At 42.7% G+C, this 24,549-nt stretch overlaps 1 protein-coding gene and 1 long non-coding RNA gene across 29 annotated transcripts in view; one reads left to right on the forward strand and one right to left on the reverse strand.

Moving 5' to 3' along the window:
* The window catches only part of NRXN3 (neurexin 3), a 1,197,396-nt gene that overhangs the window by 540,778 nt on the left and 632,069 nt on the right, over positions 1-24,549 (forward strand). For 16 of the 26 annotated variants that reach the window (XM_083609454.1, XM_083609464.1, XM_083609467.1 and 13 more), the window contains 5 exons: positions 2,076-2,195; positions 6,828-7,209; positions 7,524-7,714; positions 9,791-9,964; positions 17,865-17,891. In XM_083609454.1, coding sequence (XP_083465580.1) covers positions 2,076-2,195; positions 6,828-7,209; positions 7,524-7,714; positions 9,791-9,964; positions 17,865-17,891 — 894 coding nt within the window. The remainder of the gene's footprint in view (positions 1-2,075; positions 2,196-6,827; positions 7,210-7,523; positions 7,715-9,790; positions 9,965-17,864; positions 17,892-24,549) is intronic. The other 10 variants (XM_083609479.1, XM_083609481.1, XM_083609458.1 and 7 more) reach the window with 1 other exon arrangement.
* Positions 2,748-22,906, reverse strand: LOC310766352. Of its 3 annotated transcripts, none has more exons than XR_014550090.1 (5): positions 22,783-22,906; positions 17,819-17,884; positions 17,132-17,239; positions 11,867-11,971; positions 2,748-2,915 (listed from the first exon to the last, which is right to left on the reverse strand). It is a non-coding gene; the product is annotated as an uncharacterized lncRNA (long non-coding RNA). The 3 variants fall into 3 exon arrangements; XR_014550092.1 differs by lacking the exon at positions 2,748-2,915 and adding an exon at positions 22,239-22,421 and having other exon boundaries at positions 11,222-11,971; positions 22,783-22,868; XR_014550091.1 differs by lacking the exon at positions 2,748-2,915 and having other exon boundaries at positions 10,182-11,971.

Consider the following 24,549-nt stretch of genomic DNA (forward strand, 5'->3'; position numbering starts at 1 on the left):
CACTACTGGGAAAACCATGGCTAATCTCAGGATTAGCTACCCATCAATAACGGCAAAACTGCTTGAACTTCTGTTTTCAGGGGGTTCACCTCTCAGAGGCACGCAATGGCATGTGGCTAGAAGATCTGTGCTCCAGAGTGGGTTATCAGCGGGATTCCAGGAGCATAATATAGACCATGGTCCTTATATGCTGGTCAGCTCCCATGGGATTCTCCAGCAGGAGTGCTGGGATGATGTAATGGGCTTCAGATTGAATATTGTAGGGGACTAGTTGATCCTGGCCCAATGCCATGCCAACCCAGGATTTCAGGAGCATAATATAGACCATGGTCCTTATATGCTGGTCAGCTCCCATGGGATTCTCCAGCAGGAGTGCTGGGATGATGTAATGGGCTTCAGATTGAATATTGTAGGGGACTAGTGGATCCTGGCCCAATGCCATGCCAACCCTGCTTTCCACACTATAGTCAATAAACGTTTTGGCCTGTTTTTCACCCACAGCTGTGCCCTGGGTGTTATTTATCCCCTACATGGCATGTAGGGAAGCATCCCCAATGCACTTGCCAGGTTGTTGCAATTATGTAAGGAGTCCTGTATGCTGAAACCAATTACAAATCTTGTATGTCCTTTCATAATAGGGACAACTAAACTCTGCTTGCATTCATCCCAATTGATTCCACTGACTTCAAATATTTCACTTTGTTTGTTTTCTTGCTTGTGTGGCTTGAATTCTCACACCTTTAGTCCCAAGGGGCCTTCTTTCAAAACACACTTGCTAAATATCTATTTTTTCAAATGAAAATTTGAATTTCTTTGCCCTTAAAATGCCCAAGCCAGATCTGCTGCCTTTTTCACTGATGGCAGGATGGATTTTTATTCGTGGCAGGATGTTGTTTACCCTTATCCTAACTTGCCCAATTAACCACTGAAGTAGATCCAGGACTAATGCATTTACTACATGAACGACACAATTAATTCCAAATATATTTCTATAAATGGGAGTCTTCCACTTTGAGCATTCAAATCTAGGCACCGTGCCAAGAAACCATCTATCTAGAGCCACTTCTTGGTGTTTGTGTGCCAGTAAAGCTATGCTCAGTCTGCTATCCTTGATCACTTCTTGGACAGAGATGACATCTCACTTGAAGCCACCTTTAAAACACAATTTACTGCAAAGTCCTGATTCAGCTTTCCATTAGAACCAGCACCTTCTGCTAGCTTACTTGTAGCTTAGGCTTTTTAACTTCTATTGATGCTGCTTGAGCATTATGTGCCTCGTTTATATCTGTGGTCTGGGGTGTTTGATGCACCCCTTGAACCACAAGTGATTCCCTGATCTCCGTTCTACAAGGACTTCCATTTGCAAGCAATAAGCATTTATTGAGAATGGAGAGCCAGAAAGAATTGCAAGCCTGGCTTTCCTTCAGGAGCATTGTCTACCCGAGGATCTATGCTTGGTACTTCATTACACAGAAAGGAAAGCACCTAAAAAGTCCCAATTAACAAAGGAAAAGGAGGAGTTTGGACTGATTATTATGGAGATGGTAATATCTGTAGCCGGGCTGTTCAGTGTAAGGGTAATGTTGGGATTACTGGGGGCTCATTTATGCTTGACCTCGTCTGGAGATGTGTTTGCAGAACTCAGCCTGGTGTGTATGATCACTGGGGAAAATAGAAGAGTTGTTTACTTTCCATGGGGAATAGGTTCCTTCTCCCCTCCCCTCAAAGCAGAAACATTGTCATTTCAGTTTCCTACTGACCTATCCACTGGTTTTATGATCCTTTAGCACTGCAGTGAAGTTTGCTGATGTAAAGTAAGAGGGAACATTTAGTCTTCCTCTGAAACTATGTGGGGCTGAGATAGGTAAGGAATATCTTAGAGAGAAGGGAATAACAATCCCCATTCAGCTTTAAGTGGGCAAGGCATGCAAATGTAATTTGTACCACCTTTTAATAAATTAGCTTTTGCACCATCATCACACCAAGATGATTTCAGTGACTTTTCCAACTAGGCAGGCTTTTACTGTGCAACAGATGTGGCCTTAAATTTTGCTTCTACTTGCCACTGTCCCCAGGTAAAGGACCTGAGACGCTTTATGCTGGGCAGAAACTCAATGACAATGAATGGCACACAGTCCGTGTGGTACGTCGGGGAAAGAGTCTCAAGCTGACAGTGGATGATGATGTTGCCGAAGGTGAGTGGGCGATTTATCATGGGTTTCTCGTTTTGATTCAGAAGACCTAAGTTACATAACAGTTCTGTCACTTCGCACCTTTGGCCATCCCTTATCTTTAATACTACCTGTTTCCCCAATAATTAGGACAAAGCTTGGACCCAGTAATCCTGTTCCCAGGTGGATGCCATTGTCCCTAACACTATGCTCACAGTGTAATGTGAAGCATAGGAACCCCAAATTATACAAGTAGCTTCCATGAAAAGAGGTGCATGGAACATCTGAATCAGGTATTAGCTTGGTGACAGAGATGCTCACTTCTCCACCATAGTGAACAAGGTAACCAGCCTCAGTAAACATCTGAACCAAGGGCAAAGACTCAGACTAATCCCATTTAACAACAGTGGTGGGAACAGGGGAACAGGAGAGGGTACCATGCTTCTGTGCTTATGTTTGTCATACTTCCTTGATAGGGATGATAGTGATAATGATGATGATGATGATAATAATAATAATAATAATAATAATAGTAATAATAATAAAAAAATTATTTGTACCCCGCCCATCAGAGGGGTTACAATGCAGCCAGTGGTGGTTTCCTACTACGGCACCTCTTAATTCATTTGCAATTCTGACATCCCAGACATGCCCTATTATCTTTTGAAACTGTTCTGAAGTCAGGAAGGAGGTTCAGAATTCCGTTACTATTGGATTGTGCCCCATAGGATGTTTTCCTGTCATCTAGAAAAGATTTGAAACATAAAGTGGCCCAAATCCAAGTTTGTAAGTGTGCATTTAATTAGCCTAGTGGCAGGCTTAAAATTTGTGAAGAAGAGAGTTTAAATAGAGTGAAATGGAGCAGGAGAGAGAATTGTGGAATGTAAATAGCCATCCTATCATTTCAAAGTATTGAATTTTTGCAGGAATATCTAGTATTCCTAGATACTGGCTTTACATAAGATGATCCTGTGCACATGTTTAGGACTGCAGTCTTCTACCTCTATGTTGGAAAAGTATCAGTGCTAAGTAGGGTGCAGTGCTGAGGCACAGCCGCTTGATGGCACACACTGCCTTGCACAGCCATGCTTGCTGGGGGGGAAATGTGTGCATGGAATTTAGAGTCCATAATTGTTAGCTTTATGAACACAAATGTGAAATCCTAAACCACTTTAAATTAATCTTACATATTGAAATATGTAAGTTATTATTCATGCAAGTGAGGATATAAATAAACATCTACATGACATAGCCATGGAGGGCATCTGCATATTGATAAATAAACAGATATGCATGTGTAACAAAGCAGTGTCAAAATGGTTTCCTAAAATTTGTTGTGACCTTCTCTGGGTGAATGGCAAGTAAGAAATCCAAATAAATAAATAAATAAATAAATAAATTTCCCCCTTACAGAACAGTGTGGATAATATTTTGCTAGGGGAGTAGAGAAAAAAAAAATATTATTGGGGGGGGGAATTATTCTGTGAAATTTTGGCTCTGCTCTAGCATCTAACAATGAAGCCGTATAGTTTTGTGAGTGTGTTTGTGTGAATACTGTTGAAGTAATTTAATTAGAGCTTTTCTAGAAGCAAATAATTAAAGACCAGCATAGAGACATGCTATGCCCAAACTGAGAGGTAATTTGCCATCTGAAGTTAATGAGGCTGCTTTATCCATTTGCTTTCTTCTGCCTTACCCCCTGCCACATCACTGAGCGGGACCAAATGATAACCAAAATAACATCAGACAGTAGGGTAAAGCTATTTCTGCTTGCGAAAAGCAGCAGGATGACTCTCGAGCACATTATCATTCTTTATGACTTCGTCATCACATTTCTTTCCTCCCTCCCTCCCTCTCTTCATCCCCTTGCCCTTGATAATTTAATTGACAATCCTCAGACTGGGAAGCAGGGCAATTTATTTCTAAAGTGTTTTTGAATTGTTTGCATCTGTAAGATCTGATTCTATACAGCAGAGGCATGTCCAACTTTCAAGACACTGCGATCTACACCCACTATAAAAAAACTGGCAATGATCTACCCATGAGATTGACCCCAATTGACCACGATCTACCACGGACACCCCACTATTGATCAGTAGATAGTGATTGACCTGTTGGACACCCCTGCTATACAGCAATAAGTTACTTTAAGTTAGGCTGAGTTTTGTAGGGAGTTGGCAGTCCCAGGGAACCTTGATCCCTGTCCTTCACTCCATCATGGAGCATGGCACATTCCAAAATGTTAGACGGGTCTTTGGAGAAGTCTGTAACATGGAAGACCATTCATTCATATCCCACCCTTCCAGTGGATGCACATCCTATTTTGCCTCCTGAAACCAAAACAGGATGTGCCACCCTGCTGCCTCTGCCTCCCAATTTCAGGTGAGATCACACTGAAATTGTGCAAGACTTCACACGACTTTGGGCAGTGGTGGAGGTGGCAGGGCAGGCAAGGTATCTGCCACGGTGCTGCCTTAGGGGCTTCTGCTGCCTGAGGCAATTCCCTCAGCCCACCTAATGGCTGTGCTGGCCCTGAACCTTTCCTCCAAGGAGAAAAATTTTATACTCTCAGCAAACCTGTAAGGCGGGCTGAGAAATAAGCCCTTTTCAGGCATTCAGGTTGGACACATGAAGAGGCCAGCAGGAATGTATGTGGCAAGTCCTGCTCCCTTTATGATGATGCACTCCCTGACCCAAGATGTGATTGGCCTGTGCTTGAAGGGGGCTGTCTCAATTGCACCTCATGTCATTCTGGGTTCCTGTACCTGCAAAAAGCATTTCCCTCAGATTAATGCCAGTTATGCCAGACATCAGTGGGGATGAGGCTTGCTTCACACTGTCCTGCTTACCCCATCATTCATTCAGATTAAACACCTGAACAGCATTGTAGTGGCTGGCCCAAGGAGCTGTGTGGAGATATGAGCCTGGCCCTACTTTCCCAAAATCCACCAGCCAGCTGCTAATCCAGGCCTTATCTTCCCTTTGCTTACTGACTCCCCAAAGTCTGGTATTCCATATCTCTTAGTAGCTCAATGTTTGCCCAGCAAGCAACAGTTTGGCAGCTCAAAATGTCCAAGTTCAGTCTCTCAGTTGTAGTTGGGAGACATGCCTTAAAGAGAAAGAAACACCCAGCCATCCATTCAAGTTCTGTACTGATCAAGCTAACTGAACCAAACCATTATGAGCCCAATCTGTAAAGCAGGTACACTTAGCAGAGCAAAAGCTTTCAGCCTTGAGTCCTTGATCAGATGGTACACTAAGCCAAATCTTGGTTCAACAATACAGTGGTACTTAGGGTTACATATGCTTCAGGTTACATATGCTTCAGGTTACAGACTCCGCTAACCCAGAAATAGTACCTTGGGTTAAGAACTTTGCTTCAGGATGAGAACAGAAATCATTCTCTGGTGGCGCAGCGGCAGCAGGAGGCCCCATTAGCTAAAGTGGTTCTTCAGGTTAAGAACAGTTTCAGGTTAAGAACGGACCTCCGGAACGAATTAAGTACTTAACCCGAGGTACCACTGTAATAAGAACCAGGAAGGAACTAAGTGATGCTAGACTTTCCTGTGGAACACAGGTATTAGCCTTCCCATACAATGCCATGGGCTTATATTATTACTATATATTATTGGGAGTTAACGTATGCTGTTTTTAAAAGCATGATAACATCACACAGCATACAGTGTAGCACTTCAGCTCAAGTAATAAAAATAGTGGATTGTGATGGCAAAACATACACAGGTTTTTCCAATGCAAATTTCAAGAATTGGCTGAGCTGTCATTAAGAACATGTCATTTCTAAAGGTTTAAAGGAGTATTGTTGGATATTTGTGGAGGTTAATGTAAATGCAGGAGCACATTATAGATTGGGGCATTCACCACACAAAACATTTTAATTTGTAAACTTGATTTTTTATGCTTATTAAAAATAGTGGCTTTCTGGTTCTGGTAGTTACAGCAGGTGATAGATATATGGAGTGCTGACGAGATTCCATTGCACTTTTAAGCTTGCCCAGGCTTTCATTGAGGTTATCTCTATAACAAGCCCTGGGAGACTTATTTCCAGCCCAGTTTGGGCTGTGTGGAATAGGCAACCTAGTACTCAGGTCTTTCATCCAGTTTGCAAAACTTTTTCCCCACCAAGAGTAAAGGGAAAGGAGATCATTGGCAGCAGTAACATGCACACTACATTATAACTTATTTCCTCCCCTTTAAAAGTATTTACATAGCATCTAATAATTTCTTTAAAATCTCTTAAGTGGTGTACAGTACAAAAAAATTATATAATTAAAGCAAAAATACCTCATAGAACTAATAAAGCATTAATATAAGAGCACATGGAAGCATAAAACCCCCATTAAATACGAATTCAGGGAGTTGAAACACATAAAGCCAGGTCTGATCTTATGTCTTAGGGAAAGCCTGGAGAAAAAATATGTATCTTTACAAGATGCCTGAAGCAACTGATGGTGGCTGCTTCATGTATGGAAAAGGGAAGGACATTCCATAGTACAGAGGCAAGAACAGAAAATGGTCATTAGTACTGTATTAGAAACCTTAACCAAGAGTAATACCTTGGAGGCAGGCCTCATATTACCAGTCCTATTAGCTGCAGAACTTTTTTTTCAGCTTTATTTACTGTTTTCTGATCCTCAGGTACTATGGTTGGTGACCACACCCGCTTGGAATTCCACAATATTGAGACTGGGATAATGACAGAGAAGCGTTATATCTCTGTCATTCCCTCCAGCTTCATTGGCCACCTCCAGAGCCTCATGTTCAATGGCCTTCTCTACATTGACTTGTGCAAGAATGGTGACATTGATTACTGTGAACTGAAAGCCCGCTTTGGGCTGCGCAACATCATTGCGGACCCTGTCACCTTCAAGACCAAGAGCAGCTACTTGAGCTTGGCAACTTTGCAGGCCTACACCTCCATGCACCTCTTCTTCCAGTTCAAGACAACCTCTGCTGATGGCTTCATCCTTTTCAACAGTGGTGATGGAAATGATTTCATTGCAGTTGAGCTGGTCAAGGGGTAAGTAAGATATTATGTTGTTTCTGGGAGTAGGTTGGTCAATCCATGTAGGCAATTGTGCCGTCACAAGTCTGACTATAAATTCATATTCTTCTTTCTCCTGGGAAGGTAAGTTGGATAAAATATGACCTGTCCTGATGATGAAGCTTCTTATTCTGCTCTTTGACCATGGACAACTCATTAAGACCATCCGGAATTTTGGTTAGAAAATTAGAGCAGACCGTTGCAGATGTTTTGAATCTTTTTTGTGTCTTAGCCATTAATTCATTTTCATTCTGGGCTTTCTTCTGAGTAGGCACTTGTGTCATTTGCAGGTATATACACTACGTGTTTGACCTTGGGAATGGACCTAATGTCATCAAAGGCAATAGTGACCGTCCTTTGAATGACAACCAGTGGCACAATGTAGTCATCTCCCGAGACAACAGCAACACCCACAGCCTGAAAGTGGACACCAGGGTTGTTACTCAGGTCATCAATGGTGCCAAAAACCTTGACCTTAAGGGTAAGTCACTGGATCTTACCAGATCAGGTAGAATTTATTCTTATTCATGATGCACCATTTTGCACCAGGTTTAATCCTTGGCAATTCCAGTCAAAAACAAATGGACAGTACTTTGCATATGCATTTCTTATCACTGTATTTTGATAAGTATTTTTTTGAGATGAGAACTGCATCCGAACCTTGCCTTGCGCACTGTGAAACTTGGAGGGCAGCTAAATTCTTATCTGCATATTGGTCCAAGAGGTGCAGACTAGGTTAGTTCCTACTGGAATTCCCAAAGAAGAAATTCCTCAAGAAGACACACACACACAAGTTCATACCACACAGCGCTCTACACATACATTACTAGTAGGGATGCAATTTTCTGAAAAGAATCATTTTTGAGTTTATCCACATGGATTTCTTCTTCTTCTAATTTTCATCTCATTTCTTGCTCTAAATGAGAAGCAAGGTTTTTGTGTTCCGCTAAAGATGCAGACAGTTACCATATATTGTACACATTATTATACGTATAATATTACATGTGCATTATACACATATACACTCCAGGTTACCCAAAGTAACCGGCACATAAATCTCCTTTATTGTAACTTGAATTCATTGATACAAGAGGCAACTCAGTATGGACAAAACACAAACAGGTTGGAACTACCATATTCTGTGTATAAGTCCATTTAAAATGAATTCTTCCATTCCTAAATGCTAACGGGTGAAACAGAATAGTGGGCAAACCCCCTTTACTCTGGCATCTACTTGTAAGGCAGATTTTATATAGGAGAGCAGTGAATTGTGTGATCTCCCATCTGCAGTCTGAAATGCTCTAATTCAAGAACAGTTTTTACATGTGATGAGTTTTATTTCAGAATCCAAGCCTCAGTCTTTTAAAATGAATACAAGAACCTTAGAACTTTTCCACTGGGCTAGACATTCATGACTCTGTCTGTCACGAGTTCCCCCCCCCCCTCACCAATGTGTGTCCTGTCCTCCAGTGGGTCTTTCAGGCCATATAGATATGGCTAAAACTGTTACAGTTGTATTTAGTGTACATAAATTTGGGTATATGTTGAAAGTTGCCTTGATTCATATTTTGCATTTTCCTTCCTAGACTTATACGTTGAGTAAAATAGCTCTCTATTTCTATAACACAGTCATTTGTACTGCTAATAATAATAATAATAATAATAATAATAATAATAATAATAATAATTTATTTATACCCCGCCCATCTGGCTGGGTTTCCCCAGCCACTCTGGGCGGCTCCAAACCAAATATTAAAATACAATACAATAAAAACTTCCTTAAACAGGGCTGCCTTCAGATGTCTTTTGAAAGTATGATAGTTGCTTATTCCCTTGACATCTGGTGGGAGGGCGTTCCACAGGGCGGGCGCCACTATTGAGAAGAAAATAAAATCAGCAGGCTGTTCTTCTGTGGGCAGCTCTTCTCTCTATCTTTTCGCTGGTGCGTGTTTTGCTGTTCGTTTAGGAAACTTAAGAAGAAACACTTTCCAGGGCCAAAGGTGCTGAAGTTGACATGCCCAGAGTTCTCGTTTCAATGTCATGAAAGGTGCTTGGGGAGCCTGCACAAGGCTGCCTCTCCTGGGCTCACACACAAAGCTGCTTTGGCAGGGAAACCACAAATCTCAACAAGTGGATCCAAGAGGGCTTATTAATGGAAGAGCTGATACGTCCTTGGGAGCAATTTAATGCAACACAGTGGTGTATTGGTCAAAAAGTCACAGTTCCACAAAGCAACAGGCACTGCCGTGTGAAAAGAACATTCAATAATGGGACACTGTTATAGCATTATAATCGGGAAAACAAACCCAATATTCCCCATGTCTGAATGCATCCTAAGTGCTGGGCACACTGTGGGTTATATCCTGTGCTGCTGTTCCACTTGCAAAACAGGCATCCCCTTCCCCTTCCCCTTCCTCTCCCCCACAGTCACCTGTTCATGTGGGGAGAGGAGTGTGAGAGGAAGTCCCCTTGAGTGAGCAGAACACATTGGATGCAACCTCATAACTCCACTGTTTGCCTTAACCTTTTCCTTTGCCTTTTACTTCGTTCCCTCCAGGTGATCTTTACATTGCTGGCCTGGTTCAAGGAATGTACAGCAACCTCCCCAAGTTGGTAGCATCTCGCGATGGGTTTCAAGGCTGCCTGGCATCGGTGGACTTGAACGGGCGCCTGCCAGATCTTATTAACGATGCTCTTCACCGCAGCGGGCAGATTGAGCGTGGATGTGAAGGTACAGCCTACCTAAAATGCCATTCCTTCTCACACAGCCCTCCCTACCTCCATGCTGCTCTTTGCATCACCACCACATATTTCCTCCATAGATGCTTGTTGTGACATTCCTCCTCCATCGCCATCCACATTCAGCCTCCATGATTGTAACCAGCTTGGGTGTGCAAAAGAAATGAGAGGTGACTGTGAAACACTCCATGTTGTAATGTAGCTTTCCTTTTTGGGTACTGTCAGGTGCTGGTGGTGGTTGCTCGTGAGTAACCAGGCAGGACCCTGACCTGTCTTTTACAGGTTTTATTGGTGCAAACTATTTACAGTGCAGAACCACAAAGTTCATGTCCGTCTTAGTCACTTCCAGATTCTGGGAGTGGCCCCTTCCGGTTTCTCCCCCAACATAAGAACTTAGACACCCCAAATCTCTGCCTCCCCTCCTTACATTTCACCCCTCTGCGCAAGCTGGGTGATGGAAACAGCGTGTCTGCCTCGTGTCCAGCCGGGCCAGGTGAGGCGCTTGGGCTCTCAGTAGCATCTTTGAGCCCTCCCCTCGCTTGGCTGCCTTCTTCCCCCTCTGCTCCACTGGAGGTGTGGCTTTCCTCACCGCTGGACGAGGGACTGCTCCTCAGAAGCGTCGGAGGCTCTCTGTATTCCCCCTGCCTCCCTCTCCTGTTCCGATGGCAGTCCCCTGACATTCATGTTGTGTGTCTCTCCAGAATGGAAGACACACAAACATTTAGGAGGTGCCCAACACAAAAGCAATCCACATAGAAACTGAGGTCACACAACACACATAAACATCAACTGGTGTGTTTTATTTCCCATCATGAAGTAGCAGCAGGTGTCCTGGGGTGGAGCTGTCCTCCTGACATGACATTGCTGCAGCTCACCTGGGTGGTACTGGCTCAAGGCAGTGCTGAAGTCAGTACTGTGGAGGCACACCAGCAGAACCAATCCAATCCATGCTCCCACCAGTGTGTCTGCAGAACCCCAACCTTCCCGCTGCCCTGCTCCACTGTTGCACAGGTAAGCTGCAGTGAAGCTGGTTTCTGAAGGGTGGCTCGACCCTCCCATGCTGGCCCCTACTGCCACCACTCCAGCTCTGATTAACTGCTAGGGTATAGTCATATGCCACAGTCCAGATCTGCACCTGAGCATCAAGCTTTTGATAGCCTCCTTAGCAAAGACATTGTCACTCTTTGAGACCAAGTTCTCTTTTACATCACATCCCCGGGATCAATTCACACATTGTGTCTATTACAGGGTGACAGCTGGAAATGCTTCTGCACTGTGAGTTGGTCAAAGAGAGCAATGACAGGGAGTAAAAGAAAAGAGGTCTTGAACATTACTTTCCTGATTATTCAGTTTTTCCTACCCATTTAAATCTCTCTGCGTGCCAGGATTTTATAATCTGGTATAATCAAAAGTTCTTGAATCCTGCATTGGACTCCACAAGTTGCCGTACAGCACACAGTTGCCTTTCATATTCTATAGAGTGCCAAATTATACTTTTTCGACGTCTCACCATTATTTTACTGGTCTGTTCCTGTATGTTTTGGGTAATCTCCCACTGGCCTTTCTGAGAGTCTGTGGATCCCATGGCCAGATTGACTGTGCTCCCCATCAGCAGTCTCAAATTTTATATGATTTTGGAATAAATGACATACTGCTTTGAGACAGTGTCTTTTTGTGCCGTGTTTTGATATAGAATGGTATAGAAAGAGAAATCTGGGTGATAAGGTTTTTGTGAAAACACTTGTCCTTGAACTGACAAAGGCTCGTGAAGAAGGCAGGTAGGAGATAATCTCTCAGTATTAAACAAGAGAAACAGAACATCGCAGCCATTGCTGAGTCTTCAGAAAAAAGAAAATACACTTTGGGTTACATCCGGTGGTGTCAGTCCACTTACACAGTGGACGTCCGCTAGCATAACTTGAGTTTCCCTCTCTTCTCCCCCACTGCAGTTTCTAGAGTGTTGGGAGACCCTACGGGCACATGGGGACTCAGGGACGTGCTGGTGGGAGGAGAAAGAAAGGGAAATATAATCATGGCCATTCATGTGATGTTGGACATTGCTTTTATGTTTAGAAGAGGCCCCCTTTCGCACTTAGGCTTTTTAAACAATCCTTTTAGTGGCTCACAACATTTTCTTTTGAGAGATGGGTCCCTGTAAGAGTCTTAGAATAGTTTCTGGCTGCTCACAATGAGCGTTTAATATTCTTAAATATATATAATTTTATGGAAGACTGATTACTTAACTTTCTGGCACCGGGAGGATTTCAGATATCCTCCTGGTTGCCCAATTTCCTTTTTAATTGATGTTAACCATATTTAAAAAGACAAGCACAGGTCAAAGTTCATAGCTCAGAGGTGGAATGCTTGTTTTTACATATATGAGGTCTCAGGTTCAGTCAGTGACAACTTCAATTCAAAAGTTTCAAGCAGCAACTTTGGGAAAGACCTTTGCCTTGGACCCCCACCAGTCAGCACGGATCAGCCTGCCCCAATCTGATGTTTTGGACTACACCTTCCATCAGTCTCAGCCAGCATGGCCAAAATACCTGGAGTGCACCAGGTTGGGGAAGACCGATGTGAATATAGTGTAGTAGATGGACCATTGATCTGGTTCCATATAAGATTGCTCCTTGTGTCTTTTAAGCTCTGCTCAGTAATATTACACTGAATCTTAAAGAATAAAGAGAACAGCTAGTGAAGGTGACAGCATAGATGAGGAAAAATCACCACCTAATGCATAAATTGTCAGATCCAGTACTATGGGGGGAAAGGACATTTTAGAGGAATGTTGTGCATAGCCCAGCCTGGGTTTAAATCTTTAGCTGAAAATTCGAGATATAAATTAAGGAAGAACTGAGTTTGTGGATGGTCCTTTGGATGTGAATTCATTGTACAATGCCTTTTTTTCAGCAGTTGACACAGAAGCTTTTGGCAGCTACTTCCTTATCCTGTTAAATATTTGATCAGTGCTTTGCAGGCAGCTCAGATGCTCCTGTAAAGGTATTTTAGCAAAGCCAAGGGCTTTGTTGCATCCAGCTGTGAGGAATCCAAGCCTTAGCTGGTGGTTATCACACAGCCCTTAGGTATTCAGCTGTGGGACGACATAATCGTCACGAGTGGCATTTAAGGCAGAAAGGCTGTATCAAATCATAACATTCTTGGCATTAGTTATATAAAAACCTGAGCACTCTCAGCCGCATAAGAAAATGACTTGGTCACAACAGGCACACCATATTAGCACAAGCGGTTATAGCAAAGAAGATTGCTTGACCAGCAGTTTATTGTAGGAACATAGGAACCTGCCTTATGCAGAATTCATCCAGCCCAGTAGTGTCCAAGCCAAATGGTATGAGATTCCAGGGATTTCAAACGGACTCTTCCAAGGTCTATGTTTCCTTTTGTGAATGATGCACAGCAGAGACTGTGGTGTCTTTATGACATATATACAACCTGAATCTACAAAGGAGGGGATCAAGTTATCACACTCCAAGAGGGTCCTGTCTCTCTCATGGCCAGGAGCCCACATTGTGCTCCAACACCCCCTCCCCAGCTCGCTGCATTTAGCAGATGGACACTTCCCCGCACCCTCAAAATCCTAACCCTTCTGCTCTCCTTTTGTTTCTGTTTACTATCTCAGAGCTCAGGAAGAGGCTTCTCCCACTCTCTGGTTGGCTCAGAGTCTTTCCTTTGTTGATAGCCCATCTCTCTGTCCTTGTTCCCTGCTAATGGCCTACCTTCTCCCAGGCAGCTTCCTGCACACAGGAAAAACTGGTTGGGCCTATACTTTGACACTGCTAAATTCAGTGCTTGGCAGCCCATCGTAATACACCAAGCATTGATTAAACTCCAACGCCCGTTAGACTCAGCACTCATTTGACCCAGAGATATAGGGGAGTCAGCACACCCATAAAAGCAGCATCTACACTGACTAGCAATCATTTTGCAAGGTTTCAGAATGAAATCTCTCTCCCAGCTCTACCTGCAAATTTTGGGGATTGAACCTGGGACCAGGCAATGTGGATGCTTTGCTGTTGAGCTGCAGCCCTTCATATGCGGCCATAGGGGCTGCTGGAATCACTGTTTTATCTGGAAACAAGAAGGGGGAAGCTGGACCCATTTCATTTATGTATATACATAAGTATTTTAATAACTTAGATCCTGACTTTCTTCATTGAGATGCACCCCAGGCATCTCACATAAGTAAAACCAGATAAAAAAATCAACTCCTAAAATAAAATACTACAGGTGAAATGCAAAAAAACTATCACAACATAGAAAACCAGCAGGAAATGACAGCAACCATATCTGTTGCTAACAGGAAAGTCTGAAGGAGCTGGATAAGAACAATAAATAATGCACAAAATAGCAACATAATTGGAAGCCACAAGTCAGATATTGCTACTTAAAAACAAACAAAAAACATCTAAATGTCTGCTGGGAAAACCAGATCTTCCTGTCAATGCAAAACATACGCTGAGAAGAGGCCACATACATGTATCTGGGGAAGGCATGAAACAAATTTGGTGCTAACAAATTTGGCTTGTTCAAGTTAACTATTTCAGAGTTAAGATGCTCAATAAACTTTTTTTTTCCCCAGCTAAAAATTCACAAAATGTACAGACACCACCATACACAATTGTCCCCATATTGACAAATAGCTGAGAAATTAGAAATCAAATTACAGCAGAACATAGGAAGCTTCCTTATACCAAGTCAGACCACTGGTTCACCTGACTCAGTACTGAATGCACTGACTGGCAGTGGCTCTCAAGGGGACATTTCCAGTCCTACCTGGAGATGCTGTGGGTTGAACATGGACCCATCTGCCTACAAAGAAGGTGCTCTGTCACTGAGCTACCAGCTTTCTACCATCCTCAAATTTCTATTTGGAATACAGTGGTACCTCGGGTTACATATGCTTCGGGTTACACACTCTGCTAACCCAGAAATAGTGCTTCAGGTTAAGAACTTTGCTTCAGGATGAGAACAGAAATTGTGCTCCGGTGGCGCGGCAGCAGCAGGAGGCCCCATTAGCTAAAGTTCAGGTTAAGAACAGTTTCAGGTTAAGAACGGACCTCCGGAACAAATTAAGTACTTAACCTGAGGTACCACTGTACTTTAGCAACACAAAAGAAAGCAAGATCTTAAAATTCAAGAAAGAACTAGCCACCCAGTTCAAGAAAGAACTAGCCACCCAGTTACCGCCTGGATCTTTTGAGTTCAGAACTTTGTGGCTTTTGAGAACAGCTCTGTAGAGAAATGAGCACCTTGCATGGATTGCGCTGACATTTGTAGTTGGGGCCCTCTGAAGGAATGGAATCAATCTTCTCGCTGGCAAGAATAATATTACCTTTAAATGGAAGAAGAAAAGCTTAGAAGACGAGATCTTTCTTCTCTTCAAAATAAACAAGAAAGCACCCACCCAACCCTCCTCTGTTGATCTCACGGGTCAAGTGCAACTTACTGAGGCCATGGACATTGGTTTTAACAGCTGATAATCCTTAGTAAATGTAGCATTGAATGAAGACACTTTTAGATGATATCCTGAACAAAAAATGCAATGAACTAAGACTTTCTGTAATGAGTAACTCGTGTGTGTGTGTGTGTGTGTGTGAGAGAGAGAGAGAGAGAGAGAAAGAGAGAAAGAAAGAGAGTGTGTCTCCATGTCTACTGCTTGTTTATGACTTCATTCTTATGTCATCCATCATTTGTTGCCATTCCACCATCACTACCATCTCCATTGTGACCACCCTCCAGTCTTTAACGCACAAACTGTACTTCGGCAAATACAGCCTGCCCAGAGATTTGATTTGTTCTCAGAGCAACAAAGTCATGAGTCACAAAAGGTAGCTATGAGAAACCAACCCCCCATTTTTTACTCAATCATCAGAACCCAACAAAGAACATTGACTTTCTCCAGAACACCACCATTATTGTGCCCAATATTAAAGTGTGGATGCAGACATTGATAACACTATATTATCTAAGATATACAGTATATCATGGTGGTGTTGCAGTATTCTCTCATCCTCTCCACTCATGCAAGGTGACTTTCTGAAGCAGGGAGCTTTCCATATTCATGGAAGCTCCCTACATATGTTAGATCCATGATTTTCCAGGGGTTTTAAAATGCACAAAGTCTCTGTGGATACAAAAAGTCCCCCCTTCAGATAATTATCTTTCACCAGTTGGAAGGTGACTGAAATGGCAATTGCTGGGGAGAGGGGAGAGGCAAAGCTAGTCCACATTGGCCATGTTGGCTGGGGCTGTTGGGAGTTGGAGTCCAGCAACCTCTGGAGGGAACCATGTTGACTAGACCTTGTGAAAATGCACAGAAGGCTTTTTGAGGATGGAGACCCCCCCCCCAGTTTTGCAATTTAGATTTAAGAGCCCTTAATCTGTTCAGCAGTTGGTCTAGGGTTTGGCTCATAAGAGAATGTATTTTTGACTCTATACCACTGATTTGATCATTGGGCTAAATGGAAAAAGAAGAAGTTATGGATGTGGGGGGAATGCTATATTTCTCTCTCATTTTCAAAAGTCCCTTTAAAATATTCATCAATATACTTAATTGTGTTGGTCAAGAGATGGAGAGAGAATAGTTTCAAAGGAGAAGTAATTGCCATTTCAAGGTTTTCATATATCGTCAAAGAAACAAGTTTTTAAGCATTATGAAGATTGCTCTCTATTGGCTGTTAAAAGTGTTAAATGTTACAGTGGTGGAAGGCATGGGAGAAATATTCCTTTGTAGTTACAGTACAAGCAAGGTCCTCTCAGCAGATCAATCCCAATGAGAAGAAGGATCATCTTGGAACAGGTGGTCCTTTTAGTTTCCTGGGCCCAAACTATTTAGGGATTTTAAGGTGATTACCAGCATTTTGAATTGTGCCTGGTTTCATTTAGGCTCAATTGCAGAAGGGGGGGGGGCAGCGGGAATGGAGTCATCTGATGTCAGTAATGGGCAGGCACATTAGCAGCCTTGAAACTACCAACTTCTTAATATTAAGGGAACATCTCTACATCATAAACTTTCTCATTACACCCAGGAAAAGGTACAGCTGACAGGTGAGCAAAGATCTTCCTAGCAGCAGCTGCCACTTTACCATCTAGGAACAGAGTGGGATTCAGAACATATGAAAGTGGACAGGGCAATATTCACATGCATATTCAGTGACCGCCATCATGTTCACTTCCTCCAGAACACAGTGGATTCCGTAAGCAGGAGCCCATAGATGGAGTCATCTTACACAATTGGTGATTGTGCTATCTTACAAGGGAGAAAACGTGGGACTGTCTATCTTGCTTTTAAAATACAAAGAAACAAAAAGCCATAGTGATAAAACCCAGTGAGGAGAGGTGATCTGAGGAAGGAGTCTTTTGTCTTTCCATTCTGGATGTGCATATCACAGAAGGAAATACCCAGATTGGTTTGCTGGCAGCCATATTGACTTAATTTGTTTCCGATTGACTCTAGGCTTTTCTTGGGGAATAGGGAGGCTCCTCGCAGGAAATGAAACACTATTGTTTGCTGCTTCATTTATGAATATTGGTGAATCATGTGCCTTTAATGTTCCATATGATGTTCTGTGCTTCAGAAATGTGTCTACTCTCCCCCCTCCTTGGTCTGTGCTATGTTGTCTGCTGTTTTGGATTGATGTTGTTCAGGTAGTGATGGACTGAGGCCCTTATGGCTGCCTCTCTCCTGATGTGTCTCTGTGTTGTCTTTGGTGGTGTCACCCCTCCCAAATCTCTTAAGTGTGCATAAGGGCTGTGCTGGTTATTCCAGTTGTTTTTGTTTGTTTCTTTTTAGTGATGTTACCCCGGTTTTATCTGCCATTTTACTAACCTCTGGTTTATTGTTTTCGCTTTTTTCCATTCTTTTGCTAACAAAGTTGAGTTGACCAAAGCTGACCTGCAAGGTAGAGAAGGTTTTTGTTTCCATTGCCAGTTTGGACTGAAAGATGCCTTTTAATGTAACCTTTAGAGCCTTTTAATTATTATTATTATTATTATTATTATTATTATTATTATTATTCTTTGATGCAGTCACATCTCTAAGCCAAATGGGTACAGCAAGCATTCCACAACCTGCTAGGTTGGAGAATGGGGTGGCAAGGATTTGGGGGTGAAATGTCTAGGTATGGTTTGGGGTAGCTTAAGAGGTTTGACTGTATCTCATTCTAAGAGTATCCATAACTGCACAGCTTGATTTCCTGAAATAAGGGGTTAACATAACAAAAAATGGCACTGAATGTCTGGTTACTGAAATAAAAACGTGAATCGGTCCTTTGGAGGACTGAGAAGTTTATAGTCCAGTCTATACTGTAAGAGAAGTAGGTGAAATGTGACCTCTTTGTGCTATTCCATGCATTAGATCAGCTTTCAACAATCTGGTGCCCTCCAGACATTTTGAACTACACCTCCCAGACAGGCTGGGGCTGATGGGAGGTGTAGTATAAAATATTTAGAGGGCAGCAGGATGGCAAAGTCTGCATTGGATGAAATAGCCATTGGCAGGCACTGTAAAAAGTTTGTGCCCAGCTTCTTAAAGAGGAATCTAGTGATGTCATACCATACGCAGTTATCAATGCATGTTGGGTAACAAAGACACTGAAGGTTGTGGATGGAGGAAAGTCCAAAGTTGAAGAGTAGAATGGACTGCAGGAGACTGGAGCTGGGCAAGATGGATTTCATTAACTAAAATCAGAGGAAAAGCAAAGTAAAGAAGGTAATTTAATGTTGGTGGCTAATGAATGAAGCCAAAAGTTGTTCCTAAGATGTTTAAATGCTAACACCAGAAACCTTCTGTAATTGCTGTGCTGAGATGGTAAGCACAATCAAAAACTGGGTTTCTTCTGTTGGAATGGGTTTTGGAAAAACTTAAAGATAAGGGTGGGAAGGACAAGTTTTTCATGTTCACCTAAGATTTTCATTAAGACTCTCCTGGGGTGCATCAAACATATTTTCTCTAGATAAACACACATGAAGACTGGCAAGCATGAAGATCCTTGTTTATGTATTGAAACTAAAAGGCATAATTTAGATTATACTTGACCTTATCCAGTTACCATTTTGATTAATCATATTATAAGACTTGATAGAGATGACACAAAAGTCTAGACAACTAACAATTTTCCAGGAAAAGTCGGGGAGGGGGGGAAATGTACAGCAAAAAAAATAGCAATATAAGGAAACCCAAGAGGTACAATGATGGAAGTAATTAAATCTAATATGCTAAAATAATTTTTAACCAAAGGTGAAGCAGGATAATAATTATAAAATGCAACAAAATTATTACTATTACTAATAATTATACACTGCTTTGTCGAAGCAGTTGACAGGGAGTTAAGACAATAAAATCAAGAAAAAAATACAACCCTACTAAATGATGGAGAAAAAGAGAGACAGATTGGGATGCCAAGAAAGTCCCCATGATGTTGAAAAGGACTGTCGAAGAAAAGAATCTCTTTCATTTCCCTGGTTCTGACATGATGAGTGATGCTGCTAACATGAAAGTAACAGATTCCAAGAAATACATATTTGGTTTCGGGACATGTGCCAAGAAGCCACATTTGGCCAGATTCCCAGATTTTCCCATCTTGTGTCTGTGCAGTGATTTATCTGTTTGTGATGGACATAGATAATGATCTACACACAGGCTATATGCTATTTCCAATGTGTAAGTATGTTCTGTGTCTGAAATGAGTATTGCATGAGGTAGTCCTCGGAGTTGCAACTTGACCTAATTGGCCAGTTACGACTGAGCTGTTATATAGGCTTCACATTCAAAAACTCTACACAATACCTGCTGTCAAGACCACTGCCCTTCAGAGCATTTACAAATTTCCATTAGGCTGTTTTAGGACCATCACCTCTTTCCTATAAAATAGAGGAAATGTTTTTCTTCTTCTTCTGAGTCATTCTGAGTGCCAGACAGTGTCATGCAGAGGTACCTTAATTTCGGGAAACCAATCTTTGCTGTATAGGTTTGGATATCTGAGTCCACGTGGAAACTTGAAACTCCCTTGAGATCTGAGGGGCTGTTTTCTGTGCTGCTGTGACCTGGACGATGGGGAGGTCTGGTGGAGAAAGACTTGCCCACTATACCTTTCTAACACTCCTCATTTTAATCGCCTTCCTTCCTTCCTTCCTTCCTTCCTTCCTTCCTTCCTTCCTTCCTTCCTTCCTTCCTATTTCCACTTCTGATGAGTGTTGTACACATCTCCTTTTTCTCACACACTTAACTCCCCTCTTTGCTTTCCTTGCAATTATAAGATCCAGACATATTCCCTTTTATGCGGTTCACTTTGCCATGGGAGGGGCATCCCAGCTTACTCATCCTTTTACAGGCATGGCCTATGCAAAACTGTTATTGAGTGTTGTGAGGGGAAAGGGAGCAGAAAAAGGCAGGTATGTATCATTTTGTTTAATAGAGGAAGAAATCTGAAGTTTTATTTGGGGAGTCATAACTAGACATTTTGAAATAAACACCTTTAGTCTCATCTACCCACCTGAGGACAGCCTGATTTTGATATATGCTCATAAGCTTGTATAATGACCTGCCTCATTCTATTCTTGCTTATTTGTCAAACCACCAAGTTTGAATGTTGAAAAATACAACTGGGATCTGGAATTACCTTCCCTTACATGGGTGTTCCTTTTAGGTCTTCTTTCTCCTTCTTGAGTCCAACCAGCCAGGAGTCACACTTTGGCTGACAACACAGTTCTGTGTGCTGCCCAAATCTGAGTATGTTATGATGTCATCAAGGGCAAAAAACACTGGTTTTGAATTATGGCACTACTTTTTTGGACCAGTCACATTTATTTATTTCTTAACAAAGTGTATATATCGCTTGATTGTAATAAAATCTCTTAAGTGATTTACAAGAAACAATAAAATTATCAATAAAAAACTATTAAAACATTTAAAGATAATTAGAAATTTATGTGCCACTTGGGTGTGCCAATTTTTGACTTTGCATAGGGCGCCATATTATGAAAGATTACCAAAATCTGCCCCTGATCACAGCATTATGTAGCAAATAAGTTCTAGGTACCTGCTAATTTTACTCGAGGCAAACAAAGCCAGTTAAGAGCAAGGGCAGTGTTTCCTGAACAGACAAATATTTCCATCCCATTTTATAGAAATGCCCCCCTCCAACAAAGAAAATGGGCTTTAAGTTATTTGGTAAGTGTTAATTAAAACCCCCAAACCTTTTAGTTTGTCTGTCCATCGATGGTTGCATCTTTGGTCAACCAAAGGCACGAACGTAACTTTCCTTATCTGTTGGAAGACACTTGTGCTTCCCTCCTCCTTATCATCACATTGCATAACAATCAAATGCACTCATGGACTGCTGAGTCATGCTCCCAGGGGCGGAGGGAGGGGGTGCGGTGGGTGCGGACCGCCCCGCGTTTCACCACTGAGGGGGGTGATAAAATGCCGGGCGGGACTCACCGCTGGGCCTGCAGCGTGCCTGAGCCACGCATCTCTCCTGAGAGAGACGCGGTGGCTTGGGCGTGCACAGGCCCCTGCTCTGCCCAAACGGTCCTCCCGCTGCCTCCCTCCCCCCAGCTGTGGGGTGGCTGAGTGGGAGGAGGTAGGCAGACTCTGGAGGCCCTGCGGTGCACCGCATCCCTATGGGCGGCTCTCCCCACCCCTGAGCGCGCTGCCCTAGGCGCCCTAGTGGCCTCCGCCGCCGCTGCATGCTCCATCCCTATTATTTACATTTTCCCAATCTTTAGAAAGTGCAGGGACACCATATTTTTATAGGGTTGCATCCATTGATATGAGAGTGGAAAGTGAGTTTGTGCAATGGATCTTTCCCTTACCCTTCTCTCTCCTTTCAATACACACTACCTCCCCAAACGCTTCTTCCTTCAGAGAACAAGGTGGATACTGACCAAATATTGTGCACTGTGTCATCCATGCCTGCTGTGAGGCAGAGGGGAAAGGCTGAAATCAGGTGGAGGAACTCCACCCACTTTTAGATAATTTCCCCTAAACACACATTGGAGACCTAGAAGACACAGCTCACTATGCAGGTCTGCTTCACCCTTTGGAGAGGCTTTGGGGGGGGGGGGTTGCTGCTGCTGAGGGAGGAGGTGAAGACAACAATCCACTGAACAAACTACCTTCCTCTTGCACAATTTTGAAAACAGCCTATACCTGTATAAGAGGTAACAATGAATAGGCGAGGCTTTTCTGGGCCAGGAGAGGGAGTAGTAGAAAAAGTTTCATTTGCTGATTTGTGTTGATAACATACCAATTAATGCGCAGAGTCACTTCTCCTATCAAGCGCACATACTTTTGTAGGGATAATCAGTATAGACCAACAACTGTGCAGCAAATGCCAGTTATTCTAGGCTGACAATCTTTCACTGGTTATTAGTTTCTACTTCATTTGTGTTGGGGGGGGAGGGGCTTCTAGAGAGCCAGTTCGTTTTTCCTAAAATGTGAAAGAAAATCCCCTTAAACAGAAAGAGAGAGATTTGGAGGCAGAGGTGGGGGAGATAGATTGGTTGGATGGATTTAAATGATAACAACCAAACACTCTTTTCATAAATTAAAACCTATAAACAGACTCATCTGAAATCTATACCGGTGATTGCACAATTAAGTGTTAAGATTTTAAAGCTTTATTAAGCAGGCAGGATCTTGTTAAATGGCACCAGAAATGCCATGAATAGAAATGAAGCTTATGACACCTTGTGGAGAGCTGGAGAAAGATGTTACTCAGTGCCAATTCTCATTCCCTGTGCACATAAATTATGTATCCTGTCTCCATTGCTTCTGCCCTCAGCTGTTACCTGAAGGGTCATGTGCATGAAAACAGACTTCTTTGGCATCTAAAGCCCTGGTGGGCTCCTCTTGCTTTCTCCTCCATAATCCTCATTCCCTGTGACATCCCCCTTGCCATGGCCAAGATTCTAGTGTCACAGGCAGGGGAATTATGACATCAGCGAGGAACAGAAATAGCAGAAGAAGAATTCTCCACAAGAAGTCTAGTCCTCATGTGAAACTTCCTTGGGGAATGCCAAAGAGGTGAAGCGAGCACAATGATCCAGAAGCTCAACTGCTGTCCATCAAACAGGCTGTAACTAAATAAAGCTGAGCCAGTTTGTATTTCCTGTTGGAAGTTAAAAGGCTCCAGCATTAGAAAGGTAGCTCTGACCCATCTTGTAGCCCCTGGGACGCGGAAAAAAATGAAAACCCACTGTTTATTTCCCACTGTTTACTGCTGAACCAGAGCAAACAAGAATTGAGTTTTCTGTGGATTGGCCATTTGTTCCAATTCAGTGGTAAACAGTGGGTTTTCCTAGGGAAAGCTGCAGGACCTGTGCCTAGATGTCACAGAAGAAATCACAGGACAAAGGGAGGTGTGGATAAGCCCCCATTTAGCTTAACTTATTTCAGGCTTCCTCAAACTCAGCCCTCCAGATGTTTTTGGCCTACAACTCCCATGATCCCTAGCTAACAGGACCAGTGGTCAGGGATGATGGGAACTGTAGTCTCAAAACATCTGGAGGGCCGAGTTTGAGGAAGCCTGACTTATTTCAATGGGTTTTTCTGAGAAGAATTTAGTTGAAGTGAACCAGCTGGCAATAGTTGCTACTACTTAATTAAATTATGCATCTAGCTCCTTAAATAAAATAAAGGCCATGTGGATTTAATTTTAAGTTTGCAGAGTTGGTGTATTAAAGTACTATGTTTTCCTAGCATAACAGATACACTTAAATCGGAACAAAAGCTCAATAGAGACCTAACATAGTTTAACCTCTGCATAAGCTTTGCACAAGCAAATTAGGATGAATGATCCATAAACAGGTTGCTTGGAGAAGCCCATAGTTCATATGAGCTTATGCCATCTTTACTCCCCAGCCCACCTCACATAATCCTCCCTTAAATCCCATTGAGTGGTGAAATTATAACTTGCAAGGTACTAGAAGGAAAGCTGATCTAGTAGGATGAATCTGAGGTGGAGTCTCAGATTATCTTTGGACACTTCCTCCTCTTGGTCATTGGTGTCAGTGTGTATGAATGTGGCAGTTAACTCCCTAGTAGAGGAGCCATGGAGAAAATGCTCATGTCAGTAGAATCCAGCCAGAGAATAATACCTGCTTTGAGTTCAATAAAACAAAGTATGCCCCCATAAAAGAGAAACAGGTGTGTTGTTTGTGAAAAGCGGCAAGAGGGTAAAATCCAAAAGCTGCTTCTCCTGTAAGCCTGGAGCCTCCTTTTTTTTGCTGCTGTCACAGCCCATCTCCTTAGATGAAATCACTCACAGGCACTGTGTTTGTAAGATGGTAGCACTGCCGTTGCAGCTGGGCAGATGGTAGCACTGCCGTTGCCTGCAGGTGTTCCTGAGGCTTGTTACACAGCAGCTCAAATCCTGACAGAAGCTCTAGGTTTGTATCTCCCTCTGCCCCTGGTGTGTTGATATCCTGAACCACTCCCATCCTGCTGATGCCACTCAGGCCAGCCTGCTGCCTGTCTGAACAGAAGGATGCAAGCTAAATAGCCATACACAGAGAGGCTTAAAGTGAAACCAGTCGTGTTTCCCAGGCACTTACATG

This window comes from Podarcis filfolensis (genome assembly GCF_964270895.1).
Source record: "Podarcis filfolensis genome assembly, chromosome: 1".
NCBI lineage: Eukaryota > Metazoa > Chordata > Lepidosauria > Squamata > Lacertidae > Podarcis > Podarcis filfolensis.